Source organism: Acinonyx jubatus, chromosome D2, assembly GCF_027475565.1.
Source record: "Acinonyx jubatus isolate Ajub_Pintada_27869175 chromosome D2, VMU_Ajub_asm_v1.0, whole genome shotgun sequence".
Classification (NCBI taxonomy): Eukaryota; Metazoa; Chordata; class Mammalia; order Carnivora; family Felidae; genus Acinonyx; species Acinonyx jubatus.
The window spans coordinates 11,955,750-11,976,293 of record NC_069393.1 but is presented as its reverse complement, the minus strand read 5'-3'; the positions used below and the strand labels follow the sequence as shown (position 1 = coordinate 11,976,293).

At 47.9% G+C, this 20,544-nt stretch overlaps 1 protein-coding gene across 4 annotated transcripts in view; it reads left to right on the top strand.

Moving 5' to 3' along the window:
- PAPSS2 (3'-phosphoadenosine 5'-phosphosulfate synthase 2) overlaps positions 1 to 20,544 on the top strand; it is a 73,109-nt gene that overhangs the window by 24,446 nt on the left and 28,119 nt on the right. For all 4 annotated transcript variants that reach the window (XM_027049945.2, XM_027049947.2, XM_053207873.1 and 1 more), the window contains exons 2-3: positions 16,380 to 16,497; positions 19,740 to 19,975. In XM_027049945.2, coding sequence (XP_026905746.1) covers positions 16,380 to 16,497; positions 19,740 to 19,975 — 354 coding nt within the window. The remainder of the gene's footprint in view (positions 1 to 16,379; positions 16,498 to 19,739; positions 19,976 to 20,544) is intronic.

Here is a 20,544-nt window from a genome sequence, read left to right as displayed (position 1 = left end):
CATTTCTAGCAGTTTTTGGGTGGAATCTTTTGGGTTTTCCATATAGAGTATCATGTCATCTGTGAAGAGGGAAAGTTTGACCTCCTCCTGGATGATTTGGATGCCTTTTATTTCTTTGTGTTGTATGATTGCAGAGGTTAACCCTGTTTTAAAGAAACAAACGAACCAACAAAAATCCTGGAACGCCTGGGTGGCTCCGTGTTTAAGTGTCTGCCTCTTGATTTTGGCTCAGGTCGTGATCTTCCGGTTTGTGGGTTCAAGACTGTAGTTGGGCTCTGTGCTGACGGTGTGGAGCTTCCTGGGGATTCTCTCTCACCCTCTTTCTCTCTCTGCCTCTCCCCTGCTCGCTCCCTATCTCTCTCTCAAAATACATAAATAAACGTTAAAAAAAACCTAGTGTACTCCCCCCCACCCCCACCGGACCTCAGGTTTTGACATGCCTAAGCTAGGTGATTGCTGCCGGAGGCTCCTTCCACCTGCTGCGTGAACGCGGCCACGGGGCGTGTGCTTCAGTGTGGATCCTCCACGGATGGAGTCTCAGTTCCAGAAGCAGGGCCACGTCTCTCGGGCTCCCTGCCTGCTGCTCCCTGTAGGCGTCCTCGGGGAGCGGCCCACCTGTGCCGGTGACCGGTCCGGCCCGCCTGGGACCGGGCGGATGCGTGGTCCGCCAGCTCAGGGTGGCCGCCCTGTGTTTGAACACTACCGATCCTGTTGCTTTGCCTGTGTTTGAGCTTTGGGTAAACGCCGTCATACAGCATGCGCACTCCTTTCGTGTCTGGCCTCTCTCGGCGTTGCGTTCGCCAGACCCACCCTATCGCGTGTTGTCGCGCGTGTGTCCGTCCTCCTTGCTGTGGGGTGTTCGTCCAAGCGTGAAGACATTGGCTTACTCGCCAGATGACTGCGGAGTGGCAGCTGGGTGTCTTTGAATATTGATAACAGTCCTGGGAGGTAGGTGCCGTTGCTGGGTCCATTTGGCAGCTGCCGGGAAACTGAGGCTTGGAGCGGCTTTCATATTTATTACGATGATGATGATGTTATTATTATTATATTTATCATCGTTATTATTAAAACAAGTTGTGCAGGTCACTTGAGCCCAAGAGCCCGTGCTGTTCACCGTCCCAGTCACTTTTCTGCCTCAGTGCCCGACTGAGCCCTGTGGGGAAGCAGTTCCTGGGTCTGATCGTCTCCTGTCCCCTTGAAAGGGTTCCGCTGTGACACTGTGGCAGCGGGCCGGGAGACAAAATCTCTGTCACTGGGCCATGTGGACCCGTCTCTGCCTCCGGGACCAAGCTTTGTTCCGAGGAGAAGTTTGCTGCACTTAGATGAAAAGCTCTCCCACTGGTTCACCTGACATTTCTGAGTCCCCAGGAGATCCCGTGTAGGCTGGTGCTGGGCTCCTCTTTGCAAAGACCTATTGAAAAGCAGGATTGACCCTTCCGAGGAGGGGGGAGCGGGTCTGTTTTGTTAGCACACCTTTGGTTTTATAACTGTTAAGGCTCCACTTTTCACAGGTGGAATGTGAAGAGACCTGTTTGGGTTGTGGTTTTTTTTGTTTTTTTTTTCCCCCTCTCGTTTTTCCTGTATTGAGGAATTCTTTTTCCTGTGTGGAGCCTCCTCTGGCTCTTTGTAGGAAAAGAAATACCAACTCACATTTATGTTTTTTAGAGAATTTCCACGGATGTATTTTCCTTCCTCCTGACTCTCAAGTGACAGGACGTTCAAGTAGAGGTGGTTTAACATTGAAAAGAAAGATCAATTTCCCAGCTTTGGGTCCAGAACCAGGAAGCTGATGGGAAGTCAGTTCTTGGCATCTCCCTGGGGCGAAATGGCGGAGCACACACAGGGCCACCTGTTCCCAAGCTCCCTCATCCGTAGGACATGACATATTCCACTCCTTCATCCCTGACCATTTTAGAACAGGGAAGGAGGTTGCTGGATCTTTGGTGAGATGATGGCCAGAGATTCCGCACCCAGGAAGGCTCATCACTCACTTGGTTTCCTGCTCTGGAGAATAAGAAGGAACATTGGCCGCCTTCAAGTCTAGACGGAAGTTTCTGTTTGTTAGTTGGTTGTGTATGTGTATAGGGATAGGTTAAAACCGAGTTTGTTCTAAAGGCCTTCCATTCGAATTAAATATGCAGGCTGTCTACCGTAGAACTTCATCCTTTTCTTCCAGACACTTCTCTCTGCTGTGGAAATCTGTGAGCCTTGTCAGCCAGGAGAGTTCTCCAAAAAGAAAAAAAAAAGAAAGAAAGAAAAAGAAGAAAAAAGGCCATTTTACTCACTGGTTGACAGAGCGGGAGAGCGTGGCCACCTAGGAATGTCTGAGTTGCTCAGTCGTGGATCCTGAGGTTGAATTCTCTTCCCCACAATGTCTCCATATAGTCTCCCCAAGCCCTGCTACACAGCCTCCCCCCTCCCCGTCCTGTTCCGTCCCCCTCCCCTAGCCCACGACTCTGCTCACCACCAGTTTCCAGGTAATGTGTGGAAGCTGCATGTTCTTAATATAGGCTATAAGTCTTGCTGGAAAAAATGATCTAGACTTTGAAAACCAGTGATGTCTGAAATTTCAGAACCGGTAAAACTTTAGTCTCTTGCGATGACACATACTGTGTTCCTGCAACCCAGTTGTTTCTAGCAGCTAACAGTTTGGAAGCAGGACTTTTTTGTTTTAAATTTTCGAGACAGCGTGTGAGCAGGGGAGGGGCAGAGAGAGAGAGGGGGAGAGAGAATCCCAAGCAGGCTCCATACCGTCAGTGCAGAGCCTGATTCAGGGCTCAATCCCACGAACTGTGAGATCATGACCTGAACTGAGATCAGGAGTCAGACACTTAACCTACTGGGCCACCCAGGTGCCCCCTAAGACCGTCTTATTTTAGATTTTCGCTGGTTAATTTACTTACTAGACTAGCGCACTCAGGTAAAGGAACTAGAATGTAAATATGCGAAAGTTTACACCCACTTCACAAGGAAGTGATGATTGAATAGGAAATTGCACATAGTCTTTTCTGAATTTGATGTAATCTTTTAAATGACCGGATTTAAAACTGCCCTAGTAGGCATAATGTCACCTACTTTCCTTCATATACTGGTTTGTTCTAAGGTTCTAATCAAATGAATTGTGTATCCTTAAAGCCCTTATTTCTAGCAGGGTTGAATTTGATCAAGGGGAAGATGAACGTGTACTATGTAGTCAGGTATAACCTGGAGCCTTCGTATAAAGGAAAAATTATTATGGTTTAATCTACATTGTTCTAAGGAATGTATAACTCATTATAAGCACTTTCGTTTACAATGACACTAAATAAAAAGCTAATTCACATATATTTTTCCAGTACAAGAATTAGGCATGTGGGACTTCTCATAAATTCATCAAGCCTCAGGATTGCAAAGACTTTATACTATTTACCATTGAGGTTATATATTCTATTTTACATATTCTCTCTTCTTCAGAGGAAAATCCTCAAGAATGATAGAAATTTCTAAGAAACAAAAGCCCAACCACTCTTTTTTATTCAGACTTTCAGTTTTTTTTAAAGACTGACAAAACAACTCTGTATTTACGGTCTTTTCTTACTTTTTTCTTGCTTGACGTGGTACTCACGTTCCGTCACACCAGTTGTGTCCAAGCTGTAGTATAACCAGAAAAATTGGAGTCCCGACTGAAAGAAAAGATTGATCAGTTCCACTACACTGAAAAAACTAACTCTGTGGCGAGCAACATTGTAAGCAAGTCGTAAGTCATACCAATCGCAAAGTCAGGGAGCAAAGAACCAATGGGAAGATTACTGCCAATAGAAAGAGCTCCTATAAATCAACTAGCACAAGACCAAGAATGCAGTAAGACGATGGGGGAGGGGTACGAAGGAAAGCTTAAAAAGTAAATGAGTAAAGGAAATACAAACAAGCCTAACGTAATACAAGGTGTGCAGCATCATTCTATTCTAAAATAGAAATTCAAAGTAAAATCAGATTGAAATACCATTTTTTACCCATTAGATTAGAAGAAATCCGAAAGTCTTGCTAACATACCCTGGTGTCAGTGCTGTCGGGAACCTGGAACTTGTGTATCGATGGTGAATGTGTAGCTTGGTGTACTTTCCAGAATCTTCTCTGGAAGGCAACTTAGTTATATGTATCAATATGCCCATATTGATTGACCATCTAGTGATCCCACTTCTAAGAATTCATCCCATAGGCATAGTTTCACATGGGAGAAATTAAGCACATGGTAATCCATTGCTGCATTGTTTACAGTAGTAAAACATTGGAAATGTCTATCAAAAGTTAGCCACACTATGGTATATCCATACCGTGGAACACTATGTGGGTAAAACGAATAAGAAAACTCTCTGTATGGAGGTGGAAAGATTCACCAAGATAGAGCTGATAAAGATGTGTAATAGTGTGGAAAGGAGGATGAAGCAATTAAACATTAAATACAGATTTAAAGTTTTATTTCTGTTCGCATCAAGAAACTGACAGGATATGGGGCACCTGGATGGCTCCGTTGGTGAAGCATCCGACTTCGGCTCAGGTCATGATCTCACGGTCTGTGAGTTCCAGCCCCGAGTCAGGCTCTGTGCTGACAGCTCTCGGAGCCTGGAGCCTGCGTCCGATTCTGGGTCTCCCTGTCTCTCTGCCCCTCCCCCGCTCACACTCTGTCTCTCTCTCAAAAATAAATAAACATTAAAAAAAATTTTTAAAAAGAACGGACAGGACATACGAGGAACTAATAGAAGGGGTTACGTATCTTCGGAGGTGGGAAGGGAGGCGGGTAGACCTTCTTGTGTAACAAAGTTTGTGAGTCATGTGGATATTACTTATTCACAGTTCAGTGTTAAAGATGAAGAATGGCGTGGTGCATGGACCCAGAAGCAAGAGACAGCTTGGGCTTTAGGGGGGAAATTCTGGGGTTCAGACTGACGGGTGCGTAGAAGCTGGAGGTAGAGGGTGTGCGAGGTGAGGTGTGAAAAGATGGAACTGTCACAGCAGAGGGCCACCCACCGAGCCGTGTCAGGTCTGCTGGGTAAGAGTCAACCCAGGTGAGCAAAGGTGGTTTCTAAGAAGTCTTAGAATCAACAGCTGGGGCCAGAGGCTCCAGGAGAATGGGCCATGTGCCCAGGGGTGGATCTGGGGTAGAAATGCCCCAGTCATTTCTAGGAACCAGATCTAAGTCAATAGGAGTAGAGGTCGGGAATAAAGGTATGAAATACGCAAAACATGGGTTTTCTAGATCCTGGACTTGTCCTCTGGAGGGGAAAAAATGGCTTCTTGTAGGCAGCCTGTCTCCACCCTTGGGTTTTGTCAACCAGCCCCAGGCACGTCTTTGTAAGGAAGCCGTGGTAACGACTCGTGTGCACCCCGTGTCTAATGACTAAACTGAGTGTGTAAGACCCTCAAAGATTGTTCAGTTTGGAATAAGAAGACTTGGACTTGAGATTCTGTGTGACCGTGGGTCAAACACTTGACCTCTTGGCACCTTAGCTTTGCTGTCTGTGAAATGGACCTGATGCGGCATGCTGTTTTGTGAGGCTTTAGAAACTCTAAGTTTCGGTAAGGGACTGACCACTGAGATATTTTTTTAATTTTTATTAAAAATTTTCTTAAATGTTTATTTATATTTGAGAGAGAGACACACACAGAGTGAGAGTGGGGGAGGGGCAGAGAGAGAGAGGGAGACACAGAATCCGAAGCGGGATCCAGGCTCTGAGCCGTCAGCACAGAGCCCCATGTGGGGCTCGAACTCCCAAGCGGTTGAGATCATGACCTGCGCGGAAGTCGGACGCTTAACCGACTGAGCCACCCAGGCGCCCCCTGAGATATTTTTGTATATGCTTGAGTCAGGAGGGCCCCGTGCTCTGTGCTCTGTGCGGAGTTAGAAATGCAGGGCACGAAGAGCTTTTACAGCTGGAGAATCAGGGAGAATGCCCCTGAATTTTGAGGGATATGGTTACGTTTCTTTCTGTACTACATGTTTCATGGCAGAGGAGGACTGAGCAGAGAGAATCCCTTGGGCTGTCTGGATAATTTTAGCTATGATCGGTCACTTAATTATTGTTGTTTTATAATTATTAGTAATAATAACTATTTTAATTATCATTAACAACAAGCGTAGCTAACATTCAGGGAGGGCTTAGCTATTGGTCAGGCCCTACTGTTTTATGTCCATTCTCTCATCTAATCCTTGTGACAGCTCAGTTAGGCAGACTGTTACGCAGGCGATTTTCCAGGGATAGGAATGGAGAGGTTAAGGAATTTGCAAGAGGCGTGCGGCTGGCAGGTCGGAGAGCCGGCGGGGGGGGACCCCAGTCGCTGCCTGTGCCACCCATGTTTTAAGCTTTAGACCATTCTGCTGTTTGAAGGGAACATGCGTCCAGTCTGGGGAGGAGAGGTGGGGGCCGGCGCTTCTGTTCATAGGTACGTCGGGTTTTAATTGATATTGTTGAGTTCATCTGCCAGGGCTGATAAGTATGGCTTAGCCCCAGATCTGTAACTCTGCCAAGATTTTGGAAAGATTTTTACCCCTCCTGTCACCAGTGCCCCTGCATTGGCTGCCATATTCTTCCAAGAGTAGTTCAGCATCAGGCCCTCTACCTGTGCCCATAATACACATTAGAATTAGGGGCGCCTGGGCGGCTCAGTCGGTTATGCGTCCGACTTCAGCTCAGGTCATGATCTCGAGGTTTGGGAGTTGGAGCCCCACATCGGGCTCTGTGCTGACAGCTCGGAGCCTGGAGCTGCTTGGAATTCTGTGTCTTCCTCTACCCCTCCCCCACTCACACTCTGTCTCTCTCTCTCTCTCTCTCTCTCTCTCTCAAAAATAAAAATAATAAAAACAGTTAAAAAAATGGATCATCTTAAAAAAAAAATAACAAACCTTATCTTATGGACTGTCATGGGCATGACAAATTAGTTTCACTGAAAATACTTAATATTCATTTCAGTAAATTTTAATTTCTTTTAATGTTTATTTATTTTTGAAAGACATAGAGACAGAGCACGTGCGGGGGAGGGGCAGAGAGAGAGGGAGACACAGAATCCAAAGCAGGTCCAGGCTCCAAGCTGTCAGCACAGAGCCCGACGCGGGACTAGAACCAGGAGATCATGACCTGAGCCGAAGTCGGACGTTTAACCGACTGAGCCACCCAGGCGGCCCTCATTCAGTAAATCTTAACCTCCTTCAATAGGCCAGACACATGGATTCCAGGACAAATGTGGGTGCAGACTCGCCCGAACTCCTAATCTGGGGGAAGCAGACAGAGCTGTCGGTTAATAACCATAATTAACATCAATTCTCTTACATCGGCTAGCGTTCTGACATTTGCCTGTGCGTTCAAATCATCACGTTTGTACTTCCCAAACAAACAAACAAACAAGCCAATTTCTCGGGCCTTACCCCACAGCGGCCGAATCGCAGTCTCTTGGGGTTGGTCTTGGGAATCTGTATTTTTAACATACACCCCTCAGAGTTCTGCAGTTAAGTTTGGGAAGCGAGATATGGGCAGAAGCAGGATACTGTGGGATCCAAGGGAGAAGCTAAACCTGTCTGTGGGTGGGAAGATGAGCCAGAGGCTCACAGCAACGTTGAAGCCACACCAGCAGGAGTGAGGGAGCATCGGGTGTGTAGAGAACAGGACGTTACAAGGAGGGAGAATGTGGGTGAAAGCGCAAAGCAAAAAAAAAGGAAGGTTTGTTTTGGATGGGTGCCTGGGGGGTAAAGGCCAAGAAAGGCAGTAGTAGGTAATGCTGAAAAAGGTGGTCATGACCCCCGTGTGAGGTCTGTGGACTTCAAAGAAGCCAATACACTTTATTTTAATGTTTATTTATTTTTGAGAGAGAGAGAGAAAGTGTGAGCAGGGGAGGGGCGGAGAGAGAGGGAGAGAGAAAATCCCAAGCAGGCTCCACACTGTCAGCACAGAGCCTGATGAGGGGCTTGAACTCTCCAACTGCGGGAGCACGACCCGAGCCGAAATCAAGATCGGACGCTTAACTAACAGAGCCACCCGGACACCCCAAAGCCAAACGATTTTAAGCAAGAGAATTTTACTCTTGGTAAAGGAGGGGAGTGACCCGATGTGGGGGGAGAGGCAGGGAGTTCCGTCTGAAGGCCGTCCGGGACGTTCTCATGAACAATTAGCTAACTGCCAATAGCGGGGTGGCTTGAAGGGTATTTCGTAGCTAAGGTGGACAGCACTTACTGATAAATCGTGGTTTTTGTGTTTTAAGAGGGAAGGCACAGTAGGGTGGCCGAGCTTAGCTAACCGGGAGAAGTGAGGTCATTGCATGTGGCAAAGGAGCAGGCGTGGGGGGCGCGGTTGATGGCAGGAGATGAATTCTGCCTTGATCCTGCTGCGTTTCAGAGGCCCTGGGGGACCACATGTCCTGGGCATTTGGGTGTCTGAAGATGGAGATTTGGAGCCCACAGCGGAACGACGGTAGACAATGCCCTACCTTGCAGAGAGCCACTCAGGGTGTACGGGGGAAGGCAGGAGGCTGGCTAGGGGGGATGAGGACAGCTTTGGCACTGGAAGCCGCTGTTACAAACACTTTACATGCAGCTGTTTATTTATTTATCTAAAAAATTTTTGATGTTTATTTCTGAAAGAGAGAGAGAGCACAAGTGGGGGCGGGACAGAGAGAGGGGGAGCCACAGAATCCGAAGCAGGCTCCAGGCCCCGAGCTGTCAGCACAGAGCCCCATGCGGGGCTCAAACTTACGGACCGTGAGATCATGAGCTGAGCCAAAGTCGGACGCTCGACCGACTGAGCCACCCAGGCGCCCCCATGCAGCAGTTTCTTTAATCCGTCTGAATCTCCTGGTGGGCATCAAAGTCATATGGCAATGGGTTAGAGTCCTAGAATCCTAATAATAATAATAATAATAATAATAATAATAATAACAATAACAATAATGCCAGTGAGCTACAAGAAAGGCGTTCATCTGGCTCTTTCACAAACGCCCTTGGCTTTGCTCCTCCTCACTGAAGTAGGTGCCTCTCTGGGTGCACTCGTGAGGGTTGATGGAGACACTGTGCCTTCCGATCTCAGTTTTGGTCCCTGAGTTCTCGTCATCGAATCATCAAAAAATTATCACAGTACTATACATTTAAAAGAAAGACTTGAGCTGGGCAGGATGATTGTGTTTATCTCAGAGCATGATGAGTTTAGTGACGTTTCTTATCCTTAGGTATTGGCCTCACCCTGTATGTAGGACAGTCAGTGTGGCAGGGGAAGTTTTAATTTACTTGTGTTCGAGCACAGAGTGAGCGAGGTTCGCATGTGCGAGCATCTTGATACGAACTCTTCAGAATGGTGATTTCAGGCTATTTCAGGCTGAGGAACTCTTTTAGTTGACAATGATACACATTTTAGTTTGGCAATCTTTGCGTTACTTGTTTTGCAGTTGTGGTGGAAAAACAGTGGCATAATCCGTGAGAGGTAGTGCTTAGGAAGTATGTGGCCTGTTTAACTTATTCAAGAAATGCCTTCAATTGATGTCCAGTTTAATATTTTACCGGATTCAGGTGATGGTGTGGATTTCAGCACTAACTGGAATGCATTGAGTCCCATCAGCTGCAGTGAGTCTCCGGAGATATGGGAGACTCACTAGAAACCCCAAGTGCAAACTGTTTCACATTTGGGGCAGATTTGATGCAGATTTCAAAGAATGGACGAGAGATTGTTTAAGGATATCCGCTTCAGTCCATCAGCCAACGGAATATTTGTCAAACTTCTATTATTCATCCAACAAATATTTACTGAGCACTTAGTCAAGCCTAGGTACTGCACATTTGCTATCTCCTTTTTATCCTTGCAGCAGTTAGCAAGAATTGTAACCCCACAATTTTGCAAGATTTAGAGCGGTCAGGTTTAGCTTGTTCAAGGTGCGAGGGGAGCCAGAATTTGACCCGAGTCTGAACTGGCCAGCCTTAAAATCCGTATCATTTCCTCCTAGCTGGTCCTTGTCAGGAATATAAGATACATAAGCCATAGCTTCCCACACTTAGGGTTGACAGTGAAGTCTAAAACAGAAGACTTAAGTCTCTAAGCGTGTAAAGCATTAGGTCTGCGTGCAGAACATCCAAGGGCGCCTGGGTGGCTCAGTCAATTAAGTGTCCGACTTCGGCTCAGGTCATGATCTTGCAGTTCGTGAGTTCGAGCCCCCTGTCGGGCTCTGTGCTGACAGCTCAGAACCTGGAGCCTGAGTCGTCAGATTCTGTGTCTCCCTCTTTCTCTGCCCCTCCCTCCCCTGCTCATGCTCTGTCTCTCCCTGTCTCTGAAAAATAAATAAATGTAAAAAAAAAAAAAAACATTTTAAAAGATTTTACTCTACAAAGTACAGAAAAAAGAACAAGATACGTATTTTAACAGTGAGTGAGGTCATTGTCCAGAGTATAGTAAATTACGACGGAGAGAGATGACTATGCAAATGGCATTTGTAACTTACGTAGAAATGCATATTCTTACTAGTAACTAATCTAGGAGGAAAAAAATAAAATAAAATTGCAAACACAGCACATGAGTTGGGTTATGTAGAAACAAGTATATGGCAGTCTGGTGGTTTTGTCTTTTTTTAAAATTTTTTTTTTCAACGTTTATTTATTTTTGGGACAGAGAGAGACAGAGCATGAACGGGGGAGGGGCAGAGAGAGAGGGAGACACAGAATCGGAAACAGGCTCCAGGCTCTGAGCCATCAGCCCAGAGCCTGACGCGGGGCTCGAACTCACGGACCGCGAGATCGTGACCTGGCTGAAGCCGGACGCTTAACCGACTGCGCCACCCAGGCGCCCCTTTGGTGGTTTTGTCTTTCTGGAATGAATTGGCAGTCCATAGTGAGACCTAGGAAATAGTTCATGACCTTTAATACTCAACCATTTCATTCTGAGTTATATGTCCCAAGGAAATAACCTGAAAGGGAAGAAATATAAATGCACATTGATAATTATAAAACATTTGAAGGTCTTCCTATTGAGAATGCCAACAAAGCGAGATGTTTATTTATTTATTTTGTTACTTATTTTATTTTGAGAGAGAGAGAGAGAGCGAGAGCGAGCAGGGGAGGGTCAGAGGAAGAAGGAGAGAATCCTAAGCAGGCTCCGTGCTGACCGGCTGAGTCCCACGACCCTGGGATCATGACCTGAGCTGAAATCAAGAGTCGGATGCTCAACCGGCCGAGCCACGCAGGCGCCCAGGGAAAGAGTTTTCTATTATTTACACTCTTGTGTGGCGTCAAAAGCCCGAATGTGCGTCATCTCATGTAGTCCCCAGTGATGAAGCTGTGACACAGAAGTCACCCGGCTGGAACAGGGAACGTGGGGTTCTGTGTAGGCAGAGGGGGGACCTGGCCGTGGTGGGGAAGGGTGGGCGCGCCTGGAGCACTTTCCGCCACGGGGACGCCCAGAGGCAGGCGGGACCGGCGCGGAGTTGTCCTTAGGCCGGGAGGTGGCTGTGTTTGCGCGGTGTGGGAGGCGGGAGGGTGCAGGAGAAATTCAAATCCACTTGACCATCTTCTAGTGAAGACGTTTCGCAAAGGTCCAAACGGCCTGGGAGCGCAGGGAAACCCCTGTCTGACCCACCGGCTCCCGCGTCCTGGTTCCTCTGGCGCTGAACCTTTCACGACACCCAGCTTGGACTCGGATGCCCTGCCCAGCCCTTTCCCCTTTCTCCTAGTCACGCAAAGTCAAGGCTGAGGCTGGGCCCTCCCCTCTCTGCACCACCCGGCGCCAGAGTCAGAGCGACTGATCTGGGGCTGCGACCCTGGGCTGTGGGACAAGGTCCTTGCACTAGCAGGGGTGAGGCTGCCCTGGGGCAAAGGCCATCCTGTGCGGGTAACTGAGGACTGAGCGGGGAGCCGACACCCTGGTCACTGATGAGTGGACCGAGGTGTGGAGTGTTTACTGGCTGGACCTTGGGTCAAAGGTAATAATAATCACAACAGCAACAACAACAACAACATAGGGTCGTGCACCGAGGTGTGGAGTGTTTACTGGCTGGACCTTGGGTCAAAGGTAATAATAATCACAACAGCAACAACAACAACAACATAGGGTCGTGCACCGAGGTGTGGAGTGTTTACTGGCTGGACCTTGGGTCAAAGGTAATAATAATCAGAACAGCAACAACAACAACATAGGGTGTATGTGTTTAACTCTTTGCCCCATTCGAAGTCCTGTCCTGCCCCACCTCCCCAGACCAGCCTTAGTGTGGACCCAAGTCCCTAGGTCGCTTCTGAGTCTGGCTGATTTAGACAAACAACCATGATTTTCTCCAGACTAGATTAAATGCCACCCGGGCCACGTAAGATTCACTGTCTTCCTGTGTGTCCTGTATTTTCTCTGATACTTTATATAGAGAATCATTTTATGTAATCCTTTCAGCAACCCTGTGAGGAAACTTCTTGGCCCCATTTTACAGAGCAGCCGGTGGAGGTTCCGTGATGTTATTAACGTACCCAGAGTCCCAGAGCCAGGAAGGCTACGAAGCAGGTTTCAAACCCAGGTTTGCTGGACTCCAAACCCCATACTCACCCTACCCCTGTTAATGCTTCAGGGAGCCTTTCTGGGCCAGTGACTGGAAAAAGGCAGGGCTTTTTGCCAAAATTTTCCTAGGGACCCAGAACAGAAACATGCCACCAACGTTATGGTTTCTGCTAGGAAGTGGTGCTCAATGAGGTGCTGAGGCTCTCTGTTGATACACGCAGGGAAGCAAACATTTTTTTTTTCTTTACCGTGTGTTTTGTTTTCCATAGAGAGCATTCTTTTTCTGACAGCCCCTTTCTTTCCAAAGTTTAGAACAGCAGCATATGCTCGCTAGAAGAGAGTAAAGGTTTCAGCAAAGCAAAGTTTTTGGCTGCCCGGCCCCTTTGCAGTTCAAATATCATTCGAAACATCTGTTTCTATTCTGTTTGCCTTTTGGAGAAAATCAAGGGGAGATATAAATAAGAAGCAAAAATGCTTTCCTGAACCAAAAAGCCCAGTACCTGGCCATCTGAAAAGATTTTGTTTGTTGAGACATTGCTGGAATGATAGAACACTTGTACAAACATCAATGATTAAGATTTAGCTAATAAAAAACCCCGAAAAGTCAGAGGTGAACTATTAAACACTACAGTGGGAGCTTTTTTCCCCCAGTGGATTCTGAACTGTTTTTGAAAACCAAGCACTTGGTGGGAACACAATTTACAAGATGGTAACAAAGTTTCCACAGATGAAGAAAGTTTAGAGTTTATTCTGGATCTCCACCTGTGGCGAGGAAAAAAACAAACAAACAAACAAAAAAAAAACCCCAATGAGAGCAAAAGAACATCTTTGTGGACAAATTCAGCTCTGGTGGGTGTTCGTGCATACAGGTGGGTGGCCATCGCTTAAGTCAAGGGTGTTGTGATTAGGATCAGAGCCCTTTTTTAATAAAGGCAACAGTGTGGAACAATAGAATTTCGTCATCTGAGTCTTGACATCTGAGTCTTGTTACATATTTTCTTCTTTGCTTCCTTTTTTTTTTTTTTATGGCTCTTTTTGTGTGTGTGGTAAAATTTACACGTAATGAAATGTCCATCTTAAGTAAATATTCCGGGAGGGCCAGCCAATGCACCTGTGTACTTCAAACCCTTGCCAAGACTTCCGACACTGCTCTCCCCTGGGGAAAGCTGCCATTCTGACTTGGGGTGTGTGTGTGTGTGTGTCCTGTTTTCCCGTTGATGGATACTCGGCTCTTTGCGGTTTTTGTCCAAATGAAGTTGTACGTGTCTTTTTGTGGATACGTTTTCTCTCGAGTCCGTGCCTGTGAAACGTTTTCTCTGGAGTCATTGCGTACGAACGCAATTGCTGAGTGGTACTGGAGGTTAATGTTTAGTTTTACAAGGCACCTGCCGGGCGTGTTTCCGGGATGGTCGTCCCACCTGACACCCTCCACTATTAACATGAGAGCGATGTCCTTGGTGCCATTCGATGTTAGCAATGGCGTCTCATTTGGGTCGCAGTTGGGATTCTCTCGTGACCCGTGACATCGAGCACTTCAGTACTCTCTGGCCGTTTGTGTGTCTTTGTGAACTGGGTGTTCAGATCTTCAAAGAGGATACACATGTATGTATGAGACCCTCCAGCTCTCCGGGGTGTGGGGCCCCACTTACTTCATCTCTTCCGTCTATATTTCTCCCCAAAATGATGCCATCCTGCTTTGTTTAGTATCTTATTCCCGGTGCCTAGGATGGCCCCTGGCACAGAATAGGAAGGAGCTCATTTAAATAAACATTTGCTGAAAGAATCAATGAGTGAACAGATGAACTGACTTTTGGATCTGATATCCAGACACAGTTTCCTTGACTGAATGGCAGTGATTAACCAGGAAACAGAGAGAAAAGGAAATTTTAATGTTCTCCTTGAGCTATAAAGTACTCTTGGCACGAAGGTCTCAGGATACCTTCAGGGGATTTGCTCACCCGAGGGGAACAGATGCTAGAATATCTCACGAATGAATCTCATTTGACCTCATTTATGAACCGTCTCGTGCTTCTTGGGTTCTGACTGGGGTTGCTTGAAAGATGATCAGAGCCTCTAGCCTCAGAGGGTTTATGTGACTTAAACCAGATTCCACTGTGCCTTCGGCACCTAGCTTTGGCTCCCTCTGGCACTGAAAATGCCTGTCTCCTTCCTGACTGCCCCTTTGCTGGGTTCCATGCCTCTCTGGCGGGGCCCTGCCCACCGATGTATGCTGCGTTTCTGAGCCCCCAAGGGCCAGCAGGGGGCTGGCTCTTTCCCCTTGGTCTCCAAGCCGTTTCCCTGGTCCTAACCCAGCTGGCTCCAGCCTCTCCTGCTGGGGGTAGACACCCGGTAATCATCAGCAGCGTCCGTTGTCGCGGAGAACTTGACCATGTATACAATATGTTCACACCCATGATCTCATACAAGGTCCTGAACGGTTTAGCTGTATTCCTCTTTGTTTTTTTTTGTTTTTTTCCCCCAAATGAGGTGCTATAAAGAAGTAATTTAATTTGCTCCAGAGTATACAATTGCCCACATGTGGCCCCGAGTTTTCTCTGGGACTTGCTCGAAGAATATCAGTAACCACCATATGGGATCCCCCCTACCCACTGCCCTAGGATCACTTGTTATTTAGGAAATGTCCACCCCAGACTGTACTTACTGGCTCATGTTACCATTTTTATTCATCAGAGTGTAGGATCAGGATCAGATAATCCGTGCCCGTACTGGCTGATTTTATTGCGGCCCACATAAAGACACTCGAGATTTGAATTTGCCTCCAAGACTCATGACTGGCACACTTCTGCTTCTGCGGGGCTTTTTGAAAGATTAGAAAGTTCACACGCTGACCCTTGGGGAAGTAGAAGCAGAGGGTAGTGCTTGTGAAAAGCAGCCTCGGGCGCTGGGACTATAGTCTGAGTCTGCAGGGAGCGAGCTGGGTGTTGCTGTCTCAGCGCTTGACTCTTGTGATCGTGATCTCAAGATCGGGCTTCTTCCTGGCTCTGTAGAGAGAGGGGCTCAGTGAGCCCCTTCCTAGCACTTCCCCGGGGGCTGAGTTATCTGGGTTGTTTTCCACTGACATCCATAGCATTTGGTGAGAATATGCACTTACAGAGACAAAGGCGTTCCCCTAACCATTATGTAAAGGTGCACATGAAAAAAATGTTTTGACATTTATTTGAGAGAGAGAGAGAGAGAGAGAGAGAAAGAGAGCATTTGAGAGGGGGGAGGGGGCAGAGAGAGAGAGAGAGAGAGAATCCCAAGCAGGCTCTGCCGTGTCAGCACTGAGCCCAGTGAGGGGCTGGAACTCACGAACTGTGAGATCACGATCTGAGCCGAAATCAGTCGGGCGCTTGACTGACTGAGCCACCCAGGCGCCCCTACAGGTGCACACTTTTATTTTTATTTATTTTTTTTCCTTTAAAAAAAATTTTTTTTAACGTTTATTTATTTTTGAGACAGAGAGAGACAGAGCCTGAACGGGGGAGGGTCAGAGAGAGAGGGAGACGCAGAATCGGAAACAGGCTCCAGGCTCTGAGCTGTCAGCCCAGAGCCCCACGCGGGGCTCGAACTCACGGACCGCGAGATCGTGACCTGAGCCGAAGTCGGCCGCTCAACCGACCGAGCCACCCAGGCGCCCCAAGGTGCGCACTTTTAAATGTCACGGAACCAGAACTTTTACAGTGTGTCAGTAATTGTTTTATTCAAGTGACGCTTTCAGCGGGTCATGGGGTGTGTCCTAAAGGCAGCGTCTTTCTCTAAATTAGTAGAATTAACAAGTGTCTAAGTTTCGGTTAGGGATGACCGTTCACGTCATCGGTCATTTTATTGTTTAGTTTATGTATACGTAGTGTATTATTTTACTAACACGCTACTGGGCTTGGTCTTACCTTGTAGGAGAGCCGGCAGAAGTCCACCAACGTCGTCTATCAGGCCCACCATGTGAGCCGGAACAAGAGAGGCCAGGTGGTTGGGACACGGGGCGGATTCCGAGGGTGCACCGTGTGGCTGACGGGTATGTTGTGCTGATAGATACGTATGCATTTTGTTCATTGAACACTGGTGCGTGACACACAATTTTAAGGAACTTGGTGTAATATATTACACATATCGCGTGTCTGTTTTAACACGGGAATGCGGCCGGGAACCGTGTGAAAAGCCTGGGCCTTAGCCCTCCCTCTGCCGTCAGGGGGAACAAGGCCTCCATTAAGGCACTGAGCTTCTTCTGGGTTCACGTCCTCTCTGGCAGGAAAGAAAGGGACAGGTTGACCATGGCGTTGCTTTCAGCTAGTTCTAAAGGATCCTTGTGCCCAAACACATTTACTGGCAGATTCCTTATTTGACAACAAGCATTTGGCTGTCTGTGAAGTTTTGGATGTTTACAGATGTTCTTTATTGTTTTCTGATGTTTTAACATTGTGGGGAATGTTTCGCTTCAAAAAAAAAGTAAGGTTCTGCATAAGAAGGAAAACCAGTGAACCTTCATTAGGCTGACGATTGCCCCTTGCAAATAGAAATAACTCAGTCCCGCGGAGGTGACCAAACGAATCTCCCTTTTCCTGTGTTTTTTGAAACGTTTTTTTAACTTTTATTTATTATTGAGAGACAGAGAGACACAGAGCATGAATTGGGGAGAGGCAGAGACACAGAATCCGAAGCAAGCTCCAGGCTCTGAGCTGTCAGCACAGAGCCCGACGCGGGGCTCGAACTCACGGACCGCGAGATCGTGACCTGAGCCGAAGTCGGCCGCTTAACCGACTGAGCCACCCAGGCAGCCCCCTTTTCCTGTGTTTTTATAGTCTCAGAATGTCCAAGCTGCGGGTTGGTGACAGAACAGGAATTAGTCCTGGGCTGTCACCTTATACTCGGAGTACAAGGCGCAGGACGTGGATCCCTGGGAGAAGGCCAGCGTAGCCCGGACTCAAAAGGAAGTACCACGCACCCGGTATTTCAAATAGACGCAAAGATGTTTGCCCAGGTTCTGAGATCAACGAATGTGTTCCTCTCTGCTCACAGATGCGGATTCATTCCGACCCGAAGGGAACTCTCAAGAATATGGCGGGCAGGACCCGCCTCACCCCTTCCCTTGCCGTTGAGTCTTTCCTGTTCCTGTCTCTACCAGCCTCATTCTTTCCCAAGTTTTTTCCCCGGTGCCGGAGGCACTTGCCTTTGGCTTCCTGGTTTCATCCCTCCGTGGCACAGCACGTTTTGCCAGCTGGCAGGGTGGGGATAGACAGCGGAGCAGGAGCTCGCTATAATCCGAACAGCGCTGTTCACCTGTCACGATTCCTGGACTCGCCCCCCAACTGCATCTCAGAGACATGCTGGGCAGCAGTAGACAAAACACGGCTGTGTGTTCCAGACGCTTCCCTCTTCTTACGTGTTTGCCTTCACGTGTTCGGTTTTTGTCCCGGGACATACACGCGGGGTCCGCGTTATCGAACGTGGAACGGCCTTAAAACCAAAAAGAGAACAGGTAGAAGAGGGAAGAAAAGCCCAAAACCCTAAAGGATGCACTTCCGCTGTCTTTTTCTTACTCTTAAAAAAAGACCTCTTTCCCCGATTTATTCCATGTTCTTAGGCTGCCAAGATAGGCTAGTGACCGGGCAGACCAAGAGAAACCAAGTATTTCGAATCAGAGACTTGGTTTGGAGCCCCAGCTCCACTTACATTAACCGTGTGACTTGGGACAAGGCAGCTAACCCGGCCAAACCTTGGTTTCTTATTTGTGAAATGAGAGTCAGCACAGGACCGGCCTCCCGGGGACGGGGGTAGGAATAAAAGAAATAAAGCATGTAGGCACTGGGCCTCGTGCCTGGCCCGTAGTAAAGCTCTTGGGAAGTGTGATTCACGTTAGCTCAGTGCATTAAAATAAATATGCCGACAACCTGGTTTAATACAGTCACTGTGATTTAGCTCTTAGCTTTGAGACCTGAAGCAAAATCGAAGGGCATTTCTATTATTTCTGTCCTTTTCCGACGTGAGAGAACATGCCAGAGATTCGGGAGTCCTGCCTCTCCTACCCCACACCAGACACAATGCTAAGAGGAATTTATCACCTGTGTCCCTATTCGAATGAAACTGAGTCACACACTAATATAATAGTGCCTTCAACAGTGACTTACAAAGATGCCATTTCTACTCATGATTCTCTGTGAAGGCCAAGGGCCTGATTGGAAAACATAACTAAACCTCGGAAACTGATTGTTTACTTTTGTATATCCCCTTTCTTTCCAAGTCTTTTTTTTTTAAGCTTATTTTTTTTAGTAATCTCTATACCCAACGTGGGGCTTGAACTCACGACCCTGAGATCAAGAGTCACATGTCCCTCTGCCTGAGCCAGCCAGGCGCCCCTCTTTCCAAGTCTTTATTCCTCTCTCTCTTTCACCCCTGCTTTTCTCTTATTTCTTTTTGTCCTTTCTCTCCTTCCCCCTGCCATCTTCTTTGTGTTAAGCCCTTGTCCTTCTTTTCTGCCCCCCGTAACTTTTCCTCTCCCACACCCGGCTGGCTGCCCGACCGTGGCTTGGTGCTATGCTGCATTTTCGGATTTAGAGACCTTTAGGACAACTGGATTTTTGGAGTGCTACATTTCCAGGGCAGTTGAGGTTGTGAGCTCTTAAGTAATTTTGGGCAGTCAACTTTGTCTTTCTCCTCACGACTTCCCTCATAGAGAAACTATAAAGTGTGGCGTCTCTGTCATTGTGCCTCGAAACCGGGGGAAGAGGCACATGGCAACTCAGTTCTCGCGTGAAGACTCCAGGCACCTGACCGTGCATCGGTCTCCTGGCTCAGGACTGTCTTCCTGTGTCGAGAGTCGTTTTGGAAAACATCTTGAAGCCAGAGGGGTCTGTTGTCCAAAATGGTTATCAGCCTCCACGGGAGAGGTGGGCCTCCCGCTCTCCATGACTGGCTGTCCCCTCCACCCCAGGCGATTCCTGTCAGGAGGGGCCGTTGAGCTATTCTGATTTTTTTTTTTTTTTCTCAAGAGAAGCCAGGATCTGGATTTGCACGCACAGTGTTCTGATCTTGCCAATACCCTTCAGGCAAAACAGGAAACACCAAGAACCATGTGTAACCCCCCCCCCCACCCCGGGCCCCCCAACTTAGGAACCCCACTTGCTGCGAAATGCTGTAACTCTAACACGGAACAGCCGGCTATTTCAACACAGGAGTGCAAATACTTGACTCGTAGTAAACTGTGCTTTTTTCCTCGATTTTTGTGGTATTGATTTGAGATCAACTGGTTGAAATGAACAGGTCTGTCTGGTGCTGGAAAAACGACGATAAGTTTTGCTCTGGAGGAGTACCTTGTGTCCCACGGCATCCCGTGCTACTCCCTCGATGGGGACAATGTCCGTCACGGCCTGAACAAAAACCTCGGATTCTCCCCTGGGGACAGGGAGGAGAACATCCGCCGAATCGCCGAGGTGGCCAAGCTGTTCGCTGACGCTGGTCTGGTCTGTATCACCAGCTTCATTTCTCCGTTCACGAAGGTAAGATGATGTGGCCCTTCCCCCCCCACCGCCGCCCGCCCCGTCCCATCCCCCCAGCTCCCCCGCCCCCATGCCAGTGCTTCTAAACCTCCGGAGAGAGGAGTCACGTGGAGGGGAGGGCACCAGCGAATGTTGTCTTTTCAATTTCCCCCACTCTTTCTTCTCTTGCTCCCCCATTTCCTGTTTCATACTGGTTATGCAAAGAGAGTTCCTTCATTCCCAGATGCCGGGCCACCGGCTGACATAAAACCCTTCCGCACTCAGCACCGTGAGGGACATCTGGCCGCAGCTGAAAGGAAGAGAAAGTTAAACAAAAAAAGCCAAAGCCTCTCTAATCTCATTTCTCCAAAACTCAGAATGCTTATGGTTTGCTGAAGACAATGGGCAGTTCAGTGGGGGCCTGGGTGGCTCAGTCGTTAAGCGCCCGACTTCGGTTCAGGTCACGATCTTGCGGTCTGTGTGTCGGGGCCCCGCGTCGGGCTCTGCGCTGACAGCTCGGAGCCTGCTTGGGATCCTCTGTCTCCCTCTCTCTCTCTGCCCCTCCTCCCCTCATGCTACCTCTGTCTCTC